Source organism: Phodopus roborovskii, unplaced genomic scaffold (assembly GCF_943737965.1).
Source record: "Phodopus roborovskii unplaced genomic scaffold, PHOROB, whole genome shotgun sequence".
Classification (NCBI taxonomy): Eukaryota; Metazoa; Chordata; class Mammalia; order Rodentia; family Cricetidae; genus Phodopus; species Phodopus roborovskii.
The window spans coordinates 2,087,711-2,113,205 of record NW_026126480.1 but is presented as its reverse complement, the minus strand read 5'-3'; the positions used below and the strand labels follow the sequence as shown (position 1 = coordinate 2,113,205).

General features: G+C 40.6%; 1 protein-coding gene across 1 annotated transcript in view; it reads left to right on the top strand.

Annotated features, from left to right (window-relative positions):
• Ccdc81 (coiled-coil domain containing 81) overlaps positions 1-25,495 on the top strand; it is a 36,358-nt gene that overhangs the window by 10,322 nt on the left and 541 nt on the right. Inside the window, exons 4-14 of the mRNA XM_051192195.1 lie at positions 908-1,164; positions 4,002-4,081; positions 5,085-5,203; positions 5,977-6,100; positions 8,084-8,174; positions 8,597-8,743; positions 10,100-10,204; positions 16,243-16,415; positions 17,566-17,644; positions 17,723-17,943; positions 22,562-22,687. Of these exons, the coding sequence (XP_051048152.1) occupies positions 908-1,164; positions 4,002-4,081; positions 5,085-5,203; positions 5,977-6,100; positions 8,084-8,174; positions 8,597-8,743; positions 10,100-10,204; positions 16,243-16,415; positions 17,566-17,644; positions 17,723-17,943; positions 22,562-22,687 (1,522 nt within the window). The remainder of the gene's footprint in view (positions 1-907; positions 1,165-4,001; positions 4,082-5,084; positions 5,204-5,976; positions 6,101-8,083; positions 8,175-8,596; positions 8,744-10,099; positions 10,205-16,242; positions 16,416-17,565; positions 17,645-17,722; positions 17,944-22,561; positions 22,688-25,495) is intronic.

Genomic DNA, 25,495 nt, shown 5'->3' with positions numbered 1-25,495 from the left:
AGAAGTATTCATTGGAATGCAAAGGAAATGAAAAAAAAATGGCAAAAATAAGAAGCATACATTAAAAAGAAGCAGAGGGAGCTGGTAAGGAACCATTGTTCATTGTGCAGAAGACTGGCTGATATAGTGTAAGTCACATCTGGTAGAGCTGCTAATTCTTATCATTCAGCAGTAATGGGCATTTGGAAGATTAAGTCGTACCAAGCGAATGCTTGGAGCATGCCTCTCTGGACCTTGTTATTGCTCTGTTTTGTTGTGGTCATCTCCATCATTTATGCTGTTGACTTTTTTTCTGGTCTGTGGGCCTTGCATAGCTTCTACACCAGTTCTAGTCAAGTAGATCCTCGCTTCCTTCAAGCTACATGTTCCTTTGCCTTGTTGTTTATGAGCTCTTTGGAAAAGATAGCTTTCTGCATCTCGTCTAGCCTGATACCTTTGCATAAGATTTAGTTTCATGAAAGATAAGATGGCTATCTTCTCAAACATTTAACATTTACAAATATTTGTAATTGCCTAACAATTATATGACAGCCAGAATACATGCACAAACACTGCAGCAGTGTTCTGAAAGATGAGGGATCTGAAAAACCCAGAAAATGAGGAATAGAAGCAGTTTACCACTGCTCTGTTCCCTAGAAAACCAAATCCTTGTTTAGAGTGTTCAGATAGCCAGTTATTTTTATGAGCAAAATAATTATGCTTTTAGGTGAAATTGTACTGATTATCATGTATTAGTGACCAGTTATATTCATTTTCTGCAATAATATTACAAATATAAGAGGAAAATATGAACATTTCTTTTTAATATTAAGAATCAGGTAATTATTTAAAATTGTACACAATATGCCTTATATGTTTTATTTTTACTATGATCTCCTTCTCCCCACTCTGTCTTCTTTTCCTCCAGGTGATATTCCGGTTGTCCCACTTAATTTTGTCATGATATCTCTGGAGGGTCCATTTAACAGGGACACAATAGAAGGATGTGTTAAGGAGACATTGCTTTTCTTGTCACGATCCATATCTGTCAAACAAAATGTGGAGTTCACATTCAAAGGAATTGGGGTCCTTTCCATCAGAGACGGCAAAGTGAAGATGAGATTTTATAAGGACTTCCTTTGTACGATGGACGGAAGTGGCACCTTGACCAAAGCCCTTGCAAATGTAAATTGTTTTCTTCTAATCTTCCCTGGTTTCATTTCTGTTGCTGTGATAAAACAGCCTGGCAAAAAAGCAACTGAAAAGGGGTTATGTTAGCTCACAGTCCAGCTTACAGTCCAGCAGAATAGGGATGCCATGGCGGCAGGAACTTGAAGCAGGTAAGTACACTACACACACAGCCTGCACTCTGGGGCAGTCCAGGGACCACAACCAGGGAATGGTGCTGTCCACTTTCAGTCTGCATCTGTTCACATCAATGAAGGCAACTAAGATAGTCCTCCACAGACATGCCCACAGGCCAACCTGAACTAGGAATTCTAGAATGGATCAAGTTTACAATTAAAATTAGTCATCACACAACCCCTCTTTCCAATTTGTGGGTGTGCTTTCATTAAGAAGGTATATTTGGGATAGGTATGGTGGTGTGCATGCCTTTAATTCCAGCACTTGGGAGGCAAAGGCAGGTAGATCTCTGTGAGTTTGAGGCCAGCCTGGTCTACAGAGTGAGTTCCAGGACAGCCAGGGTATGTAGAGAGACCCTGTCTCAACAGCCCTCTTCCCCATACCAAACAAATAAAAGCTTGTATTGACATATTTTAAATAACAGTTTTCCCAAGTGGATGGACATGTGTGGCTATAGGCAGCCAGTTCCTTGACAAGTAAGGTAAAGAACTTCAAATCAAATTTTGAATCAGTGCTACCTAGGGAATGGGAAAAGCAATAGGAACACATAATTCTGACATTTTCTAGTACCTTATTACTGAAAAATATCTCCTGCGTGAATTATTTCATTTGAATCTCAAAATACCACAAAAGAAGCACTGCAGGGTCATCACCGATTTCCCATACAGAATGTGGTGGTTCAGATTGGTCCTATTGTATAAAGCCTGTCAGTGGTCAATACAGCCAGTACAGGGATTCAAACCCAGAGTTCCTCAGTACTCAGTGTTTGCAGCTTGTGCTACTGTAAAATCTAGTTCAAGCCATGCAAGCATACTTTTAAGCTTTTTTTCCCCTTTCACTTTATTTTTTGTGTATGGATGTTTTCCTAGCATGTTGTCTGTGCACATGTGTGTAGTGTCTATGGAAGCCAGAAGGGGGCACTAGATACCATGAGGATGTAGTTACAGACAGGGTGAGCTGCCATGTAGGTGGTAGGACTCAAACCAAGGTCCTCTGGAAGAACAGCCAGTGCTCTTTACCTCTGAGTTATCTCTCCGGCTTCCTACTTTCTAGCTTTTAGTTTGCAGTGTCATAAAACAAATTTCATAACTGTCACCATCTTTGTTATCATTAAGTAGCTGGCATGATGTTCATGCTAAGTTAGATATACTGAGTTTAAAAAGGCAAAGAGATAGTTAATCAGTAGCATTTATTCAGGCCTTATGCATACCTCTGGGTACTAATATGACAGGAATTAATAGAATCATCACAAAATCCTAATAACAAAAGCTTTATTTTTTTCTTTTTACAATGAAAAGACTATGAAAATTGTCTATTTCTCCGATCAGGAACCTCTGCAATGGTCACTGAGGAGATGGGGGTGTATATAAGGAAGCCCCTTGGAGTTTTCCACACAGGGTTGCTAAAGGGAATGCTGACATGTGGAAAATAGAAACTGAGAACATAAGGCAGGATCTGCAAATTTACAAGAAGGGCCCAAGTGGCTGGCTGGCTTCTTCCTAACTCTGGAGGACTGCAGACTTTTGAACACTGTTTAATGAGGGGCTGGTGTTATACCAGTCCACTGAACTCTAAAGCATAACTGTGTTGTGTCCCTTGCCCTCGTGGACAGATGCACCATGTACACAGCGTGTTTGGGGCTGAGAACTCAGGCTGCAGGTGGCTGCAGTGCAGGTGGCTTGACAGGTGAATTTAGCCCTGGAACTCTGGGTTAATCAGTACTCCTCGATATCTCATTCACTCTGTAAACGCTATGGAATGTGGTGGGGAGCAGTGGTTTGACCGGCAGATGTCCTATATTTTAAACCTGAGTATGGTCCTAAAAATAGTTCTCTTGGGAATTCTATGTGCATATTTTGGTGGTAAACAAAAACAAAACACCTCCTTTTGGAATTTTCTTTTTTTTTTTTTTAAATTATTTTTATTTTATGTGCATTGGTGCTTCCCTACATGTGTGTCTGAGGGTTTCAGAGCTCCTAGAACTGGAGTTGGACAGTTGCAAGCTGCCTTGTGGGTGCTGGGAATTGAGCCAGGATCCTCTGGAAGAGCATCCAATATTCCTAACCTCTGAGCCATTTCTCCAGCCCCTTCGGAATTTTCTTAAAGTCTTTTGTAGGCTAAAGAATTCATTCAGAAGTAATTGTACATATTAACCCATGGTAATAATGTGGTTATTATATAAAGTGATAACCACATAGCTCTTGGTTACATGTTCTGCACACCTTTCTGTAGAGTAGCTTATTAAAATCCTGCAAGGCACCTCCATTTCTTATCCCTAGTGCCTGGGAACACCTAACAGCTAGTGGTGTGCAGGGGGACAAAAGCCCCCTTGACTTCAGAGACCTCTAAACTGTCTAATAGCAAGAGTCCCGTGGCCTAGAGTGTGTTCATTTCCTGATGGTTTCCGGATGTTTGCTCACTTCCCCAAGATGTGTAGAAGAAGCTTCAACTCTCAGGGCAATTTTCAAAAAGAGATAGTTTGATAAAAGGCAGCTTTTATGGAACTATCCCAGGTGACCTTTGATGAAGGAGGTCACTCCTCACTGGACTTTACACCCTGAACAAATACAAACAGCACAGTGCTAGCATTGCCTTGGAGGAAGTCTTGATCTGTGTTGGATCACAGCTCAGGTGCAATCCTTATCTCTATCCTCCAGAGGCCTGGCACCATGGATTCAGTGCTGTCTAGCAGAGAGGGCTTTGGAAAGCGTCCCAACAGTGCACTGGCCTTTCCAAGGTGAGTGATTTGCTCTGGGCGGGGGGTTGGGGGGGTGGGAGGGTTTAATCCAGGCATCGCTTCTCCTTGCTTGTTGGGCAATATTTGTTTTCCAAACTAATTTTCTACTTCTCTTCCTTTTCTGCTTCTCTCTCTGTTTCTCTCACCCCCTTCCTTTCCTTCTCTCTCTCTATCATCTCTTTATAAGCGCCAAGTGAGAATTTATTGCATATATTTTGTATGGTTAAACTTTAGAAAAATGACTCCCTGGAATGATTCTGACCCTACATGCCATTCACCTTAGTTCCTGCAATATGCGTAATAGTCTTGCCAGCTAAGTTTCCACTACTTCCTTCTACTTCCTCCAGCCTAGCTTCTTTTTCTTCTAGCTCCTACCACACCTCCTATGTAAGCTTGGCTATTAGGATTGAGCATACTGATGCTTTGTCCACAAGAAGATGGAAGGGTGTCCCTGGGGACTGCTGCTGGTGATGATAACTGTCACAATAGCACTAGGGTTGCTCCTTGGAGCAAGTGATCAACTCCTAGGCATTTTCTCAATAGCATGATAGTCAGTCTTCATTATAATTATATAATATACATCTTGCAATTCTCCATTTTATAGAGATGCAAAATTAGTTTCTTTTTTATTTTAAACAACTGAAATAAAATAGTGTGCTACTGAGAACATTGAAAGAAAGGACAGAAAGTTGTAGAAAGGACAGAAAAACAAGCTGAAACCAAAGGGGAAAAAATTTAAGTTGAGGTGTTGAAGTGATTTCTTTATATCAAGCTCTTTTGTGGGCCTGTGGTACAAGGGTATGTGGTTTTGGCAGGCTCCCAGATTTGGCCTCAACGAGAGGGAGTTCATGCTCCATATATCACAAGGCAAATCTCACACCTCTTGAAGGAAGTAGACTTGTTTGAAATCGGAGAGGTAGTAGGTTGCTTCCAAGAACTGAGAGTTCACATAATTACCCGTTCAGGACCAGTGACGAGGACAAACATCTTGATTCATTCTTAGGATTGAACACAAAGAGACAGAGAACAAACCCATGGAGATCATTGTAGAGGAAGGTGGAGAGAACAGACCAAGGAAGATCAAGTTGAAAGATCCATCAGACAAAGAAGAAGGAGCCAGGGGTAGGCCAATGGTTTGTGGGTACACTCTATTACTCTTGACTCTAATGAATTAGGCGGTATTACTCAGGAACTCATATGATCAAAGTAAATAAAGTTAGTGTATTAATTACTTTCCTTGTTGCCATGAAGAAATATCTGATGAGATTTAAGGAAGGAAAGGTTTACTTTGGCTTGTGATTGAGTTCCAGGGGCTAAGTATGGCAGGGTGGGAGGCCAGCTGCTTTCAGTGTATCTGGAGTCAGGAAGCAGAGAGTGACCAGGAAGTGGAGCCCACATGTAAAACCCCAAGGTTCACCTTCAGTGACTCACCCCCCGCCCCCCCCAGCAAGATCCTACCTTACTAAAGGTTGTTAACCTTCGCAGTGTCACCCACTGGGGGCCAAGTGTTCAAATACAGTAGTTTATAGGGGGAAATTTCACATTCAAACACAAACTTTTAGATTTGCAAATTTCCACTGTATTCTTTTTTCTTCTTATAAACACTTTTTATTCCTGGAACCCTGTACCTTGCCTTAACCCCGTGACTCTCAGCCTCTTACACTACTATCTGTTTGGTGGTTGCCTCCTGTTCTTGACCAGGTCCTGATGAACAGCATAAAGGCATGAGGTGGACTCTAGGGCATACTCTGCCTCAATAGGGTAAGAGATATTTAAGGCATATATTACAGGAAATTTTTCCTTGGTAAAAACCTGTTCAGAATTTGTGTGTATTTAGCTCTCCATTTAGGTGTTTGAAAACTGAAGAGACTGTCCCTTGCATTTATTTGTTCTAGAGATCTCGTCACCCAAGAAACATCGTGATAGGCAATCTATCTCTCCTGCCAAAGTGACAAGCGTCAGCCTGTTGGACAAGTTTGAGCGAAGTGTAAATGGTGGGAAGATCATGACCTCTGAAAAGTAATGCTTTGACCTTTTTTTTCTGGTGCACTTTACTAAAATAACCTTGAAGTCTTCCCCTGACTAAGGAAATTTTAAGCATTGCTGAGAACAGTCTATGTGGGAGGTGATGGGGATTATAGAGGTGTCCAGGGATTGCAATATAAAGGGAAATCCAGACACATGTGAAGGGTAAGATACACTATAAGAGGAATGAATATTATTCAGCTGAGGCAGAAACAGCATAGGGAGAATTCAGCCCACCTGATTGCTTTCACAGACTACTTTCCAACTCTACAGGTATTGTTGATTTCTGAGTGCTTATGTATCACATGGCAGTTTAATGCTGACTTCAAATGGAATCTAAGTTTGCCACACAGGCCTGGCACCCCATTACTTCCTTATTCACCAGTGTTTCCAACGCATCTGCTTTTTGCTGTCTTCCTATGTGTTCTGTAACAATTCTTTGGGCAAATTCTCTGTCTTTTAGGAGGGTTATTTTTTTTTTATTGCTCAAGTGGATTAGTATCATGTTGCCGATTCTTGGTTCATGGTTAGTTTTTCCTAGGCACTTTAGTAAAATTTCTCTACTTCTGTTAGAGCTCTCAAAGAGACATCTGACTTGTTCCTTCTTGTAGCTGTTAAGAGTTTTATTTCTTAATGTTTGCATTTCTCACTCTTTATAGGAGTTAGGATTTTCTGGGAACTCCTTAGCCATTGTTTTCTAGAATATTGTTCTTCATTATTTCATTTGTTTTATAGTTTGGCTCCTACAAAATGTATATTGGAGTGTCCGAATCTGGTTTTTGTTTCTCTATTTAAAACACCATTTTCTTTCTTTTACTTTTGTGATGCATTTAAAATAGCATTATCACTTTTATTTCAAATATATAGTTTGTGTTTTTATGTGTCATATATTAACATAGGGTGCATTTTCCTGTTTTCTTGTGTCTATTTTAATTGGAGGAGTCTTTGATCTACCATTCTTTGTCATTGTCTCTGTATTAATTACTTTTCTTGTTGCTGGAACTAAATGTCTGATGAAGGCAGCTGAAGAAAAGGACTTATTTTGGCTCACAGTTCAACGGTGGGCACACCATGGCATAGCAGCTTGAAGCAGCTGGTCGCATTGCTCCCGCAGCCAGAAAGAGAGAGAAATAAATGCTGGTGCTCAGCCTGCTTTGTTATTTTTATTCATGCTGGCCATAGAATGGTATCTTCAGCACCAGGGTGGGTCTTAACACCCAGGTCAACCCAGTCTGGAAACTCTCACACAAACACGCCCAGGGTTTGTCTCTTAGATAATCCTAGGACCTGTTAAATTGGTATTTAACCACCTCAGTTCCCATTTCTCTCAATGCTGTAGCCAAAAGAACTCAGTATAAGACAGATGATGGCATCTACTATCCAGACCCCTCTGCTCCCCACTCTCCTGTGAGAGATAAAGTCCTTCTGGCTGCAAGGGTCCTGCCAGGTCTCTGACTTCTCCTATGCCTCTCATCCCTAACTCATCTCTCTCCAGCACCATGGATCCAGGAATGTTCCCACCTCCAGGATTTGCTCCCATTTGCTCTTCTGAAATGTTTCCTTTTGGGAATCCCCATTGCTTCTCTTACTTCCTTTAGGTATTTATGTTAATGTTTACTTCTTCCTTTTTTTTATCTTGTGTTTACACCTGCCTCTAAAATTATCACTCTCCTGGAGTTGGAAGGATAAGTCCTTGGTTAGGAACAGTAACCATTTTCCCAGAGTCTTGAGTTTCATTCCCAGAACCCATATAAAGCAACTCACAACTGCCTGCAACTCCAACAACTCCAGTGGCTTCAACACTCTCTTCTGTCCTCTGCACTCATGTGTATACACCTCTATACATGTGTGTGCACATAACTCTACACACACACACACACACACACACACCCTTTACATAATTTAAGGGTTCTTTAAAATGATCATTGTTCTAGAGATCAGATTGTATTAAACATTAGTGTTCCATTGTCTTTGAAGCTTATCACCTCCAGGTTGTCAGAGAAATGACAATGAGAAGCTCAGAACATCTCTTGCCTCAGCTTGCCAGGATCATAATAAGGCAGGACAGGTATAGTGCCTTTGATTGAATAAAGCCCAGTCAGACTCATCCTCTGATTTCTGTATCTCCAATAGAAATAATAATCAATCATCCTTAACATAATCTATGGACATACTCTTAATGTTATCTACGGGCATACTCAAGTGTCTGCACTGACATTTGCCTGCTAGTCAAGAGCTCCCACTTAAGAGAAAGGGGCTAGGAAATCCTTTCTAAAGCTCTTGGAGTTCATTAAATCCTTTTAATTAATTGTGAGATTAACTCTGTAAACCTTTTTTTTAAAATTGCATATTAGATACTATATCTCACCAATATATTCTTTTATGAAATGCATTTCTTGACATACCCAGTCTTTGGAAAGCTTGTGAAGGAATTAAAGAAAATTAAGGCAAAAGAAAGATAAATATTTCGTTCTGAAATTTGAATTGTAGGAAATGTGCTATGTGTGTTTGCAACGAGCACAACGGAACTTCCCATTGTATTATGGAGATGAGAGGAGGAGGAGAGAGATGGAGGACGAGCGACTCATGCAGCAGTACCAAATTCTCAAAGACCAGGAGGCTTTCTTCAAAAACCAGGTAGCCCTAACACCTTAGAGGGAGAGGGTTTGATGTGGGACAGCAGGACAGCAGGACACCATTCTTAGACTCAACTAATTTTTTCTGCTCATATTTGCACTGTATTTGTATGCTGCTGGGCTAAAAGCGGTGGTGTGTTTGTTGGTTTAATGTCAACTTGACACAAACTATAGTCATTGGGAGGAGTGACTTCCAATTGGGAACAAGCCTCCATGAGAGTTGCCTGCAGGCAAGCCTATACTGCTTGTTCTTGATAAATGATTGATGTGGGAGGGTCCAGCTCATTGGAGGCAGTAGCATCTCTGGGCTGGTGGTCCTGAGTTATATAAGGCAGACTGAGAAAGCTGTGGAGAGCAAATCAGTAAGCAGTGTTCCTCTTGCTTCAATTCCTTCCTGCCTTCAGCTCCTGCTCCAACTTCCCTCAGCGATGGAGTGTGGCTTGAGAGTTTAACTGAGCTCATCTCCTCCCAAGTTCCTTTTGGTCATAGTGTTTCACCACACCAGAAACCCCAATTAAGACAGGTGGTGTCCGAGTTTTCACTGATGAATATCCCTATGTTTAATATCAGCATACATTATGGATCTTCCCCTCAACCCACAGGGCTGAGTTTTAAAGGAGAAAATGAGCCAGGCCTGGTTCTGCATGCCTTTAATCTCAGGAGGAGGAAGAGAGTTTGAGGCCAGCCTTGTGTACACATAGTGAGTTTCAGGCTGTCCAGCGCTGCCTGGTAACACCTTGTCTCAAAAAGAAAAAAAGTGGAAATGATAGGTTTATTTAATTTTGATAAAATATAAATCTTGTCAAATCTTATTCCTTTTAAAGTTATGGCCTATCTCAAGAAGTGGGAGGGCTCAGAATAAAACCTTTATATTTTATGCATATTTCTGTGGTCTCCAATGATGCTGCTTCTGTGTGCAAATTTGTAGTAAAAATCTTCCATTCCTTTTTATTATGGTTATAGTGATGATGTCCAGACTCTAAGAATGTGGAGTAGTAAACAAATACCTCGCCTCATGTCTACAAGTCATTAAGGACATCAGAAAGTGCCATTGCATCCAAATAGGTTTCTGTGTTGCATAGAACATATTAATTAGAACATATTAATGACATAGACTGGAAAGAATGGAGAATGTCAATATTACAGAATTAATTATTATAGAATGAAGGTTTTGTTGTTGTTTTTGTTTGTTATTTTGAGACAGGGTTTCTGTGTGTAACCCTGGTTGTCCTAGAACTTGCTTTGTAGACCTGCCTCTACTGGGTTTAAAGGTGTGCACCACCACTGCCTGGCAGAATAAAGGGCTTTAGATATTATATTTTGTCATTAAATTAAAGAAAAACCCTGTTTGTAACAGGTAAAAAGTATGGCTGCAAGAGAGCAGAATCAGAAAAATGCTGCCTATAATCTTGGGGTTGCCGAAGCTATAAGGAACCACAAGAATGAGAAACCTGAATTTTATGTGAGTCTCTTTAAAATTTCTATCAATAGCAGAAGCAATACTAAAAAAGAAGATTGTGTGTTTTCTACCAAATTGTTTCCTATCAAACTTTTTAATCACTTCAGCAATGCGCTCCCCCCCCTTTCAATTGCCTCTTTCTCAATCTCGAATGTTTTTTTCAGGACAGGTTTTCTTTTCTTTTTTTCTCTTTTTTAATTTAAATTAAAAACACTCTTATTTTACACACCAATCCCAGTTTCCTATACCTCCCATTCTCCCATGCTCCCCACCAAATTCCCATCCCTCCCCCATCCATTGCCCAGAGAGGGTGAGGCCTCCCATGGGGGATCATCAGTTTGTCACACCATTTGGGTCAGGGACTAGGTCATTCCCCATGTATATAGGCTGAGAGAGTGTCCCTCCATAGGGACTGGGCCCCCAACTTCCATTTGTGCACTAGGGACATATACTGGTTCCACTGCCACAGGCCCCATAGACTTACCTGTTCTCCCAACTGACACCCACATTCAGGTTCTGTTCTATGCTGGTTCCCCAGCTGTCAGACTAGGGTCTGTGAGCTCCTATTTGCTTAGGTCAGCTGTTTTTGTGGGTTTCTCCAGCATGGTCTTCACCCCTTTGCTCATCACTCCTTCCTCTACACAACTGGATTCCAGGTGTTTGGCTCAGTGTTTAGTTGTGGATCTCTGCTTCTGCTTTCATCAGCTACTGGATGAAGGTTCTAGGATAGCATTTAAGGTAGTCATTAATCTCATTGTAGAGAAAGGGCATTTAAGGTAGCCTTTCCACTGTTGCTTAGATTCTTAGTTGGGGTCATCTTTGTAGATCTCTGGATATTTCCCTAGTGCCAGATTTATCTTTAAACCTATAATGGCTCCCTCTATTAAGATATTTCTTTTTCTTATTTTCATTCTCTATATTTTTGGTTGTGAGCCTAGCCTTTAACAGCTGAGCCATTTCTCCAGCCTAGCTCTCATTCTCTATTCTTCCCTCTACTCAATCTTCCTGATCCTTCATGTTCTCCTTACCCTCTTCTATACAAGCCCCGTGTTCCCTTTTTGCTCAGGAAATCTTGTCCCCTCCCCCTTCTTTGGGTGTTGCTGTATGTTTCTCTTAGGGTCCTCCTTGCTTCCTAGCTTCTCTGGGGTTGTGGATTTTAGGCTGGTAATCCTTTGCTCTATGTCTAATATCCACTTATGAGTGAGTTTCTGGGCTGGGTTACCTCACTCAGAATGGTTTCTTCTAGTTCCATCCATTTGCCTGCGAATTTCAAGATTCCATTGTTTTTTTTTTTTTTTCCCACTGAGTAATACTACATTGTGTAAATGTACCACATTTTTTTTTAATCCATTCTTCAGTTGAGGGGTATCTAGGATGCTTCCAGGTTCTGGCTATTACAAATAATACTGATATGAACATAGTTGAACAGATGTTCTTGTTGTATGAATGTGTATCCTTTGGGTATATGCCTAAGAATTGCTGGGTCTTGAGGTAGACTGATTCCCATTTTCCTGAGAAACTGCCATACTGATTTCCAAAGTGGCTGTACTATCTTGCACTCCCACCAGCAATGGAGGAGCGTTCCCCTTTCTCCACGTCCTTTCCAGCATATAGTATATGTGCTGCCGAAGCAAGCACTCAAGAAATGTTTTCTCTATGTAATGGTTTTGGCTTTGTAGATCAGGCTGGCCTTGAACTCACAGAGGTACTCCTGCCTCTGCTTCCTGAGTGCTGGGATTGAATACGGTAGTGCTTGCTCCCCAAGTTCTGCTAGTTGTGTTGGGATAATATTAATAAGACAATGGTCATCTCTTTGTGTTTTATTAAAGTTGGATTTGTTTTATTCACATAAAAATTCTATTGTTGGTATTTCCTCACCTGTAAGACTTTGAAGCTATTATCCTTTGTGTCATCTAAAGTAACTAAGTTGGAAAGTAGCCTGTGTAGGCCTGTTGAGGGTCTGTCTCCACAACAATCACAGTCACAATAGGATTTCTATTAGTCACTACAATTCTTGTTAATCATAGTCCTTTCCAATCAGGCCCTGGGACAAGTGAAGGGCAGGATCCCAATGGTCAGCCCTAAGATCTAAAGAGAAAGCAGCAGCATTGACATTATCTGGGGACTTGCTAGGAGTTAAAAGTTTTAGGGACTCACCTTAGATTTGCACCATGGGTGCAATCAGACTGGGGTGACATCTCCAGGTGATCTGAGTGCATTAAGGTTTGGGAAGTCCACTTAAGATGGAGGAAAGCTACTTGCTTCACTTCATGTCTTCAACCATTGAATCTACCTTTGTTTCTGCCTGAATCTTTTTGTATATCACTATTGATACAATCTGATATTCTGCACAAAGATATCATTGAAATGTACTTTGTTCACCATTAAACACACCATTAGACTCCTCTGGACTGGCCATTCTGTTGGCATCTAGTAGTATGAATTCTGTATTCTAATGAGATCTCAGTCTAGGGAAGACACTCAGAGATGAGTGTAGTATAACAGCCATGTAAATCTTTGCAAAAAGCACCATATTAGCAAAGAGGAAAGTCACTTATTCCAAACTGGGGATATAGAAATGTTTCCTGCATGTAAGTATAAAGCAAAGAAGAAAATGAAGGAGGAGCTTTCCAGGCAAGGGTATCCAGGAGAGAAAGAAAGCATCTGTCCCTTGGCATTTAGACCTGATCACTGCCTTCCTACAGTGTAAGCCATAGATTACAGTTATGACTGCCCACTTTCTACCTCTTCATAGAAAGACTTAGGACCTCCATCCTCATCCATTCTTCTCTATCTTCTCATATTAGTAATTTAGTTGGACTATGTTACTGTCACAGAATTTAGCTTCTGTGCAGGTTGTCATCACCAGCCAGAGAGTTGCACAAACACTCCATGTAGGAGTGATTGATTTCTGGTTTCTTTTTCACTCTCTACTGTAAGGAGTATGGTTTTTCCGCCTGCCATTGGTCTTGTCCTGCCGCCACGCCAGCCCCAATTAACACACAGACTCTGTATTAAATATAAATGCTGTTGATCAGGTACTAGTTTCTTATCGGCTAGCTCTGTCTTAATTATTAACCCATTTCTATGTATTTCCACGTGGTCTTATCTTACCTGGGAGTGGGGCAGGTGTCTGGTCTCCCCAGTCTCTCCATGCTGACTCCTCCTTACTACTTCCTCTTTCCTCCTTGTCTCCTAGTCCTGCCTATCTTGCTTTCCTATTGGCCAACAGTGCTTTATTCATTAACCAGTATGAGAAACATATTTACAGAATGACATTCCATCATCTCCTCTTTTCTGTCTAAATAAAAAGAAGGGTTTTAACCTTAACATAGCAAAATATATTACACAACAGTTATCAAATAAGAATCACAATTAACATTATTTAGTTCATTAACATTTAGCAAGATTTAAGAAAATATTCCATCATCTATCCTATCTTTGTTTGTCTAAAGTGTATGTAACTTATCTTTAATCCTAATTAAGGAAAACTATAACCATAACTATTTGTCTTCAACTCTCTCAAAGACAACAGAAGGATAATATATAAATTCTAGAAGTGACAGAGACAACTCACTGCCCAGTCAGTCACCTGAAGTTCTTCTGTAATCTTCCATCTTCAGCCTATAGGCCATACTGTGTCTGGCAGACTTTTCTGCAAAGCAGGAAACTTTAAACTCTCATTTTGTATTGGCAGTTTGTCAGTCATTTTTCTTTGTGTCCTACAGACTGTCTGGCAGACTCATCCATGAAGCAGGAACTCTGTAGCAATGTCCATCTTGAATCAGCAGTCACTTTTCTGTGGGTCCTGCATGTCCAGTTTATACAGCATAAAGTCAAATAGTCCAGACAAGAGCAGTATCTTGCCCAAATGGCTAGTCTTGTCATATTGAAAGTAAACTTTATATACTTTCTTCAATGTCCATCTTTCTTTTTGACACAGGTGGTGTTGCCAGGATCATTTATGTCTCACTTTCAAGAAAAACCCTAAACCATTTTAAATGCCATATTCTGTAGGTCTTTGAAAGGTTTGAAGAATTCCTATCCATCTTAGATACATCACTATATATCTAGAAATCCTAACTCACCTAGCTATAAGTTTTGACTATTATAAGTAACTATCTAAAATCTGAACTAAATTATACATTACATTTCTAAACGAACTATGCAAACACAATATCTAAACAAGAGGAGAAATATACACATCACAAAATTGACCTTAAATTGTATCAATAAATGAAAATTCATTCCAAAACAAAATATTCATATCTATACCATAACCCTCTTTTTACCTTTAAAAAGATTTGGCTGTGATCATTAACCATTTATAACCAACCCCATTTAAATGAAAACAAACATTTATAACAATATTTGGGAATTTGGGTGTTGTTCTTTGCAAACTAATTCCTGCTGGTAAGGGGCGCTGTCATGGGGATCCTAAGAAGATGCAGATATCCTGGCTGTAGTCTGCAAGGCTGCCTTGTTCAAGCTGTTTTGAGTGTTAGATTACCAGGAACGCTGTTTCAGGGGGTCTGGCATGCTCAAACCACATTAGTCTGGAAGGAATCCACAGCTTTTCATTTTCTGTGGAAACAAAAACAGAAATCCTTTTCCCCAGTAACTTGTCCTTAGACTTAAATTTTGAAGTCAAAGCATTTTTAAAATATATAAATTGAATTAATCCAGCAGCATTTCCTTTAACAATTGTTTCCTCAGTAGTCAAACGATAAAAAGACAATATAATGCCATACAGTATCCATATTCTCTCCATCTGTGGCTTTATTATTATTATTATTATTATTATTATTATTTGTATTTTTTGAGACAGGGTTTTTTTGTGTAACTCTTATCTGTCCTGGAACTCATTCTACATACCAGGTTTACTTGGAAATCACAGAGATCTGCTTGTCTCTGTCTCCCAAGTGCTGGGATTAAAGGCGTGTGTCACCACACCCAGCTCCTTGCTGTCTTTTTAAAACCATCTTATTTCTTTTTTCTCCCAAGCCTACATATATTTTAGAACACAATGTAAAACTTTAGCGCTTTCTCTTAATGTGAATCTGTCTTTACTGTAAATCTTTATCTTTTTCTGGCCACGAGTCTTTTATCTGGTAAACAACAACACTGCTGAAATGAAAGTCACAGTTGTTTCTGCTGTGTTTTATCAAAGATGGCCGTGGCTATTTTACCGCCAGCAATGAGAGCTGTGCTCACTGTCTTGGTCTATGCTGCACCCAGCAGCATGTTGCCAGCTTGGAGATGTGGTCAGTGCCATTGCCAGCTCTCATACACACCAATAAATTGTTAGCAGTGCTTCTTAAAAGCTATGTGGTTTTTTGCTGCTTATGCTGAGTCAGGAATCCTCCCTTAAAGGAGCCACGCAAAAATCTGCTTGTCTCTCGCAAAGCAGAGTCCAACCGAGAAAAATGCTGCTACCAAGAAACCTTGTTTGTCTCTGTTTTTTTTTTTTTTTTTTTTTTTTTGTTTCTAAAACCCTTTTTTAAGCTTTCGTTAAATTTTAAGTGGAAGTTCTTATTAGCCGCGTGGGTGCCATATGTAAGGAGTATCCAATATTTGCCCCAGTCTCTTTATCATCAATGTTACTATCTTTCTCCAGAGCACAGCATAGGCAAACTTCTCTCCTGCCCTCCCACCAACCACTACCCTATGACCAGTTCTTCACAAAAATCCCAAATGATCTTCAAAAATTCTTAAAATATATTACTCTCCTGCTCAATTCCTCTAATGGTGTCCCAGTCCTAGAATGTCTAGGCTCACAGTAGATACTCACTGTATTCCTGATCCTTTGTAAGGATGTTGTAATTATCAGGGTCTACTCAGAAAGAGGTGCAAACTTAGCTCAGCTTTGTCACAGAGCATGCTCTTGTCATTTTCTGTGGGCTGTCTAAATACTAGCTAGTTAATGTCTGGGTGAATGGAAAAATGTTAGAAATTAAGCAATACTTGATTGATTTTTAGTTTGCATCTTTAACTTTAGTTTGAATGTGAGAATAAAGAGACTTGCTTGTGTTTCATTTCAGAAATCTTTCCTGTTTGATAAACGACCACTTAGCCCTGAGATCAATGCTTTTAAGCAAGAGGAATATTCTCAGAGTCTCCTGAAACAAATGGAAAGCAAACGGGAGAAGGAAATAAAGCAAAGACAAAACAGAGAGTTGATGGATCGCTTGGAACAAGTGCAGCTCACAGAGGAGTGAGTTCACACATGTGCACGGAAAGGCGGAAGTTTGTGTGACGCTGACTTCTATATGGGATTGAATGAGCATTCAAAATTTCATTAGCATCTTTGTAGCCAAGTGAACAAACTAAGCCAGTACCAAAGACTTACCTGCATCAAAAAGAGAAAGTCATCATTACCATAGTTACAGCAATGACTGAGGATCTAAAAGCACTGTAATTATAGAGCAGCATTTTGTACTGTGTGTGATTGCTGATACTTCCTGGTAGATACAGGAAGGAACACATCTTGAGCAGGCATCATTGCCAACTGTGAGATGCTCAAGTGACCTCATGGCAAAGCCGAGGTCTTGCTATAAGCATGTAGCATGTTCCACCAAAACCAACGACACAGGTACAGGTGACATTGGAACCAGGGACTGAAAAGCAGTGTGGATCAGTTTTCCCTCTGCTTACATCCATATCTTTTTACTTGATACCACATTTATTCCATGTTGGACTCAGAATATTAGTCTCAATTCTGACTTTTTGGGAAGGAGAATCTTATTGCTCAGGTTGGATTGTCTAAGGACTTGGGTAGGGCCAGGGCCATGGAATTCAAATTTGCCTTGGGGCTCCCACTTCTGCTGCAGAAGCCAGGGCAGTAACTGTGTAGCTTGAGCAGAGACTGCCACAATAAACAATAAGCTAGTTTCTGTGCCCAAAAGAATATGCTAATCTAAAATTTATCTGCTCCAGTATACTAATTTTATTTATCGTACAGGTTTCTGGAAGGTTTCATATGGTAACTAAATTTTAATAGTGTAGATTACTTTTCTTAAAGAAGAATTATATATTGAATCTGTTTACAGAAAGTATAGTCATGTCCTTTTTACCTAGATTTAAAAAAAGTAAGTTGTGTGTGTGCGTGGGGTGTGGAGGGTACCTTCCATATTCATCCTATCTGGATGATGTGGCCCACCCTCTGTTCTGTCTGTCCTGTGTGCCAATAACCTGTAGACCTGAATTATCTTTTCTTATAATGAGAGCTCCCAGAATGAATGATGAGTTTTTATGCATCATGCACACATTCCTATTAGTATTGAGCATGTTTTGATAATGCTAGCTTGTGTTGCTATATTCAAACTGTAAAATGGCTCTCACTTTCTCTGCTTCTTAAATACCAGACTCGCTGCACAAAGAGCCCAATACCTAAAAGAGAAGATGGAAGAAACACAGTACTACAAGAGAGCTTTGGATGCACAGGTAGGTTCATTCCCATAAGGTTAGGTGTTGGTATTTTACTAAGCTGAACAATGGTCCACTATGTGCTGCCCATTTCAGGTAAAGAACAAACCCTCCCAGTTGCCCATGTTTGAGCCTGATTCTGCTGAGCCCATCTTTGGTAAGAATGAGGGTGAAATGGAGGCGGAAAAGCGAAAGCGAGAACAGAGTTGCATGAAGCACCAGATGGAGGCAGCTGCCAACCTCAAGAGGAACGCCATCCTGAACCAGCTGGTGGACCAGCGGCGAGATCTGCAGATGCTTCAGAGGACACATAGAGAGTAAGGAGAGCCTGGGTCTGTCCTCCCCTTCCACCCTTCCTCTCCTTCCTCTCCTTCCTCTCCTCCAACTCTTTTTCTTTGAAACAACAGAGAAGAAATGTAGCTAACATACTGAGGAGTTATGCAAGCCACTATTCTAAATTCATTGCATATTTCACGCAGTTTTATACTTACAGTTCGTCCAGTGAAGAAAATGTTATTAAATAAAAAAGTACTCGTTCTCCACTTCCCCTTCAATTCCCAACTCCACATTTCCCCTTATATCACAGTATAACTTCCTTCTCTTCTTCTGTTTTTTGAGACAGGGTTTCTTTGTGTAGTCCTGGTTGTCCTGGAACTTGCTTTGTAGACCAGACTGTACTTGAACTCACAGCTCTGTCAGCTTCTGCCTCCTGAGTGCTGGGACATAAAGTGTACACCACCACTCTTGGCAACAGTGTAACTTTTTAAAAGAATCATAACATCAGCACCACCCATAGGTTGTATTAAATGAGCCAGAAATATGCTGCCACACTCATATAGATCAAGACCTGACACCAGTTCCCAGGACATTCTGTTCATACCATGGAGTGATGGTTAAGGTAGTAGAATGGGCAAGGGAATTCTGTCTCAGTGCCTGGATCTCTAAGTTCAAACATCAGACACTTGATTTCTTAGAATGTCCAGTTGGTTACTTAAGTGGTGGGGAAAAATTTCAAGGTCTCACTGGCTCTCAGTCTCACAGCATCTTCATGCTTCCTTCCTAGCCCTCCATCATCTATTTCCTACTTCCCACCTCCACCCAGATTGTCATAGGAAAGTAGTTCCTTCTTTGTAAATGTTCATCAATTCTTTTCTTTTTTTTCAGTTTAGGATTTCTTGAACATTCAGATCCTATTATTTACTTTATTTTTTTAAAATTCCAAGGAAAAGTTTTAAAGTTGAGTAATGGGAAATAGAGAAGAAATTTCTTATTTTCAGCAAAGAAGCATACACTTTTAATCTTTCATACTTTTTTCATTTACACCTACAATTTTAGATCATACTGCCATAGACACTATAGACTATGTCATATAGTATCTAGAAAAAATGCTTACAACACTTCTGGATTATACAATCATGGGAATTAAATCCTGAAATATCAACAACAGTCTACACTCTGCAAGTTGTCATTACAATATACTCCAGCCCTTTAGAGAGTCAATGGTCACCAGCTGGCATGCCTTGGTACAGAATATGTCTATGACCTTCCCTCTTAATTGAAATCCAAGAAATGGATAGAATTTGAATGAAGAAACCCTAAAGAAAGACTAATAAGGAGACATCAGGTAGCCTTGCCTCTGTTTTATTGCTCAGTCTCTCCCTTTCCATACAGTATACATGAGAGGAGAAGGCTCACATTCCCAAGATCTGAGCACACACTGTTCCAGAACACCTTTATTACAAATTTTAGCTCCCTGGCTAATTCCTAATGTTCATCAATTCTTATATCTCTGATGATTCAAAATTATCATTCAAAAAATCTTCTAACCAAGAAATCCACTCTCTTTTGGAAGGTAGTTATACATATAAAGTCATATTATTAAATTTTTATAAATATTAGAAATGGTCCCAGTGGGATAGTGTATGAGTCTATCATATTCTGTGCTGGGCTGGCTAGACACGAGTCAAGTGATAGATCGAAGATGACACAATAATAGTGGGTTTGACTGTTGGTAGAGAGAGTGTGGGAGTAGTTAAATTATGAAATTTATTCTATTAGAATCATGGTCTGCATTACATGTTTCCATGTTTCAATAAAAACAAAAACAAAACAAAACAAGGAGTCACATCGATCTGTAACACATTTCTAAAATTGTGACATAGCTCTATAATCAGTAATAGGCACTGTTGTCCCAAGTCAGACAAGTACCTTCTTTTTTCCTAGACTTCCATGAACCTCCCTTTTTTCATTTTTAAAACTATTATTTTTATTTTATGTGCATTGGCATTTTGTTTACATGTATGTCTGTGTGAGGATGTTGGATCCTCTGAAACTGGAGTTATGGACAGTTGTGAGCTGCCATGTGGTTACTGGAAATTGAGCTAGTGTCCTCTAGAAGAGCAGACAGTGCTCCTAACCACTGGGCAATCTCTCCAGTCCCATGACCCATCTTTCTAGCCCCTCATGATCCTTTCTTTGAACTTGAACTCTGGCTCTCACTTGGGCCTCCAGACCATTTCTCAAATGCATTCTGATTGGTTGGTATGTTTCTGTCACTGTATTAATTGATACAGAGCAGATTTCCTTCTTTTGAGGACACTTAATAGAGCTGATACAAGATTCTACCTCTTGATGATCCAGGGTTAAATGACTCCTGAAAATAGCATAGTGCTTGCCTCTAACTCAGTGCTGGATTGTTTTATGTCAACTTGACACAAATTACAGTCATCTGAGAGGAGGGAACCACAATTAAGAAAAAGCCTCCATAAGATCTCAAGCTGTAGGAAAACCTGTGGGACATTTTCTTAATTAGTGATCAATGGGGGAGGGTCCCATTGTGGGTGGTGCCATCCCTGGGCTTGTGGTCCTGGGTTCTATAAGAAAGCCAGCTAAGCAAGTCATAATGAACAAGCCAGTAAGCAGCGCCCTTCAATGGCCTTTGCATCAGGTTCCTGTCCTGTTTGAGTTTCTGTCCTGTCTTTTTTTTCAATGATAAACAGTAATGTGGAAGCGTAAGCCAAATAAACCCTTTTACTTCCCCAAGTTGCTTTTAGTCTTGGTGTTTCATCACAACAACAGAAATCCTAACCAAGACATCCATCTTGCTGGCCCTTTGATAGATGCTCTGTTTTGAGGTCTTCCTTTGGGCTGACTTCTAATGGGGCTATTGACTTTAGCATGTAAAAACAAGTGACCCTAAATATTTTACCCAGAACAGACCATGTTAAAATATTTATTAAATTAAACAAAGAAATGGCTTCAGAAAGGCTACAGTGGCCTCAACATCTGTGCCTGGTGGTGAAGTGGTGGTGTGGTTACCAAGTCACAGCCAGCAAAGTGCTGCCCGTGAAGGAAGATGTTGCTCTACTCCATGGCAGCGGTAGCTGCAAACGCCTGTGGTACAAGGCATTTCCATTACTTTAACTCTGCATCTTGTGCCGTGGTTGTCTGAGTGCATGAAATATACTCATTTCATTTTTTTTAAACCCACGTTTGCTATTTCAATTTCCATAGATTCTGTGATTTAGAAACCACCAGGTTTGCTGCTTGCAGAGACAATGATTACCACTCACTCATCCTAAAAGGCTTTGTGGACATTTTGATGGTGGGAGGTGAGAGAGAGGCAGCATCAAACGATTGTTAAAACATAGTTGAGCCTGAGAGAAGGCATAGCTTTCCTAATGATTTTTTTCTTTATTTGTTAAAAAAATAACTATGGAGATGTAATCGACATATAATGGCCTGTGTGTATGCACATGTTGATGGGTTTTGGTTTATATATGCAATGGAACCATACAGTAAGTGTGTATTTTCACCTGGTTTGTCTCAGTCAGTAGTGACTTTGAGAGCCATCATGTTGGATGTAATAGTAGTTCTGTGTCTCTCCCTCTCAATTAAAACATATGGGGATAAAAAAAAAAACCCATGAGAAAAATAGATACTTGTTAAAGAGTTCCATTCTGTGATGGGTATGGCATGTTGGATATATTTTATTATCTAATATTCACGATAGCCATGTAAGAGAAATTAGGTTAATGATGGTTTTAGGAAAGTGACCCAGTTGAAGACAGTACTGATTTTTGTCAGAGGGCCCTGACACCTAGTGGCGGATGTCACTGTCACATGTCTGTGAGAGAAGTCTGAGGCAAAAGCTTTATTTTGGCAAAAATAGATTCATAATAAGTAATGTGAACCAAATTTAACGATGCTTTGTAACAGGAGAGATGGCTTGTATGGAGACAGGCGGTGGAAACACCACCAAGAGTGAGGCTCTGACCTTCGTTCCATTCCTGGGTGATACCCCAGTCGTCAAGCATTCCTGTCAGCGCTGGATAATTCTGCTTCCTTTCTCTCTCTCATAAGTCATTTCTCTCCCCCTTCTCCTTTCTGCACTCTCATTTGTATCTCTCCACTTTGTCTCATAAAATGCCTGTAGCCTTGAAGTGTACTCATGTACTCCTAGCACCCTGGAGGCTGAGGCAGGAGGGTCTAGAGTTCAAGGCCACCCAGAACTACACAGAGACCTTCTCTAAAAAGGGGGAAATAAAAAACCCTCAAAGAACCAGAAGCCTGTAGCCATGTGAAGGTTGATTGCTGACAGCTTAGAAACTTGGAAGAAACACACAGTTTAGGGAGTCCATTTGGGATGATTCTTCAGATGAGTCAAATTAGCTTCAAAGGACACCAATGGCTTTGGAAGCTGAAGTCATTAATTGGAATAAGACTTAAGTCCTGTTAATTTGAACCAGAGTGCGAGCTGAAAGATCTGAGAACCATTCATTGTCTGACAGACAGCAATTTTGCTGTGCCTTCAAAGCCCCCATGTCTTCTGCATATTCTAAAGACGCCCAGACAGAACCAGAATTAGTGCTCCTAGGGTGGTCTCAGGCCCTTCCCAGCATTGTGAATGGAGTCAGGCTGTTCTTTCCTCTCCAGGCACTTGGCAGACAGAGCTTCTGAACTGGATCGGGTGAACAGAATCAACCAGTGCTTGCAGGAGGACTGGGACAGGAGCCTTTCAATGAAGAGGCAGCGGGACCTGGAGGAGAAAGCCTTTGAGCGGTGAGACCTAATGGGAACCAGGCGCTCTTAGCTTGCAAGAAACTTCCTTGTAAACCAGCTCTGTGCTTTCCTCCCTTTAACTCAGTGGTTCTCAACCTTCCTAATGCTGTGATCCTTTAATACTGTTCCTCATGTTGTGGTGACCCCCAACCATAAGATTATCTCATTGCTACTTCATAACTGTAATTTTGCTGCTGTTGTGAATCATGGTGTAAATATCTGACATGCAGAATGTATGCTATGCCACTCCCCCCCCCCCCAGATAAAGAACCACTATAAATCTAACACTAGGGTGGTGGAGAGTTTGAGTGCCACCAGTTGGTTAATAGGAATTCTGCAGGAAGAACAAATCTGCTTAGTGAGAAATGCTGCTGCAATTGATTAGCAACAGCTTTTATGAGCAAGTAGCTGGGAATCGCTGTGTTTTATGTGAAGTTTTCATTGACTCTGCCCTGATCATTGCTTCTGCCTTGGTGGTTCCATTTGCTCAGGGTTGCAACTCTCTTTGGATAGAGCTACTTTGAAGCAGGATGAGTTCTGCTCTGAACACTTTTTTTTTTTTTTTGAGATAGTATTCCTATGTAGCCCTAGCTGGACTAGAACTTGCTATACAGACCAGACTGATCTCAAACTCCTTGAGATTCATCTTCTCTGCCTCCTGAGTGCTTGGATTAATGGTGTGCACACCATGCCTGATCTGGCCTTTATGGATGGGTTTAAGAACAGAGCCAAGAGAAGACTGACAGTAGGAAAAATGAGCTACACACAGTGGAACCAGGCCCCTCTCCAGTTGTGTATTTCCAGTTTGAATCTGCCGTTTCATAATTAACATGAACTTTGGAAAGGCTGCTAATGTTCGCCATCTTTTTTAATTTGTAAACTATGAAAGTAAATGATTGCCTGGCCAAGCTAGCACAGGAGTTTTTGGGGTTAAAAATAAGATGGGAAATCATTATACTTTGAAAACAATAGAAACCCTTTAGAAATTTAAGGTAAGAGGCTGGGTGTTGGTGGTGCATGCCTTTGATCCCAGCACTCAGGAGGCAGAGGCAGGTAGGTCTCTGTGAGTTCGAGGCCAGTCTGGTCTACAGAGTGAGTTCCAGGACTGGCTACAAAGCAATACAGGGAAACCCTGTCTTGAAAAAAGAAATTTAAGGTAAGATTTTATAAAATGAAGAAAAGATTTCATAAAATGTTAAGATTCCAATGAAACCAATCAAACCTTTACAATCAGATTATCAGGACCAAAACCAACAGAAAACAGGTTAAATGGTTACTTTTCCACTATAATATTTTATTTTTTTACTGGTGTGTGTGTGTGTGTATACATGTGAACCCAGAAGAGGGTGTCAGAACCCCTGGAGTTGGAGTTACAGGCAACTGTGAGTCACTTTTGGTTCTGGGAATCAAACTCCATATATGTCTGTGCACCACTTGCGTGCCTGGTTCTCAAGGAGGCCAGAAGAAGAAGGGTGTAGAATTTCCTGGACATGAGGGTGCTGGGAATCAAACTTGGGTCCTGTGGAAGAGCAGCCGGTGCTCTTAACCACCGAGCTGTCTGTGCAGCCCCATCATTATTGTTTTTATTTCCAGCATGGCTCTTCATCTGCTATAGTTTCTTTTAGAGTCTCTTCAAAGGCACTTCTCATCTGATGTCCTAATGTTGGAGCTCATTTGTAAGCAAGGAAGTGTGAGGGGCTAACATGGTGATCAGGGGCCACAGAAATGAGACTGATTCAGAGAAGAAGAAAAGTGTGGGAGTGGGAGAGCTCAAACTGTTCAATCTTGTGGAGAAACAGTGAGAAGCAGTGAGGCTTATGCCAGCAAGATTTTGATTGGATTCAGAGAGAGTGCCTGGCTAACATGATGGCAGTGAGTAGAGAGGTCACAGGAAATTTATGAGTTCGTTAGCAAATGTGTTCCAGGGGCCACCTTAGATGGTGGGGTGACTTTGGACTTTATGTGTTTAGTGTTAGGCATGTGTGGCTAGGCATGAAGGAAGGGACAAACTGTGGGAATTTGCACATAGCCTTTGATTTGGTGGAAAGGAGGAGACAGTAGACTGCTAGGATGTGGGATGAGAACAGGTGGACTGTAAAAGAAGCCTTGAAAGCAGAGATCATGTATCTCCCTTCCTTCCTTCCTTCCTTCCTTCCTTCCTTCCTTCCTTCCTTCCTTCCTTCCCTTCTTCCTTCCTTCTTCCTGCTGCTTGCCTGTTTCCCTCTCTCCCTTCCCCTTCCTCCCTCCCTCCCTTTCTTTTTAGTCTTAACTAGAAATCATAAGACCTTAAGTCAGCCAATTCATTACTAAGCCTTGAGGCAAACACAGAGCCCTTGACACCAGTAAATGAGATATATTTGGGTATTAAATCTCTGAGAAACAGTGTTATGGCATCACACACAAGTTATAAAAAGTGTACACCCATTGTCAGAATAATAGAACATCGATCTTTTAGGTACCTGTTTACAATCGTTATTCGTGGTTTCGACTAGGAGGAATACTATTCTGCAGTGGCTAAGGTTGCAGCTGAAGAGCATTTCAACACTGCTTGGTTAGTTGATTTGAAAAGTTTTAACTATTGCCAAGTCTCCATCATTATGGAGACTATAAGAGAATAATGCAAGGACTGAAATCATGGGATTTTTGTGAACACTGAAAGAGATTAAGAGTAAAAGACATCCTAAACAGAGTACCCAGAACTCAATAATGTCTCACAAGTTGTCAACTTTTTTATTCTTTTTGGCCACATGTTGTTATGGTGGTTCAAGACGTTAAGGTAAGTCTTCCCTTTGTGTTGAAACCACAACT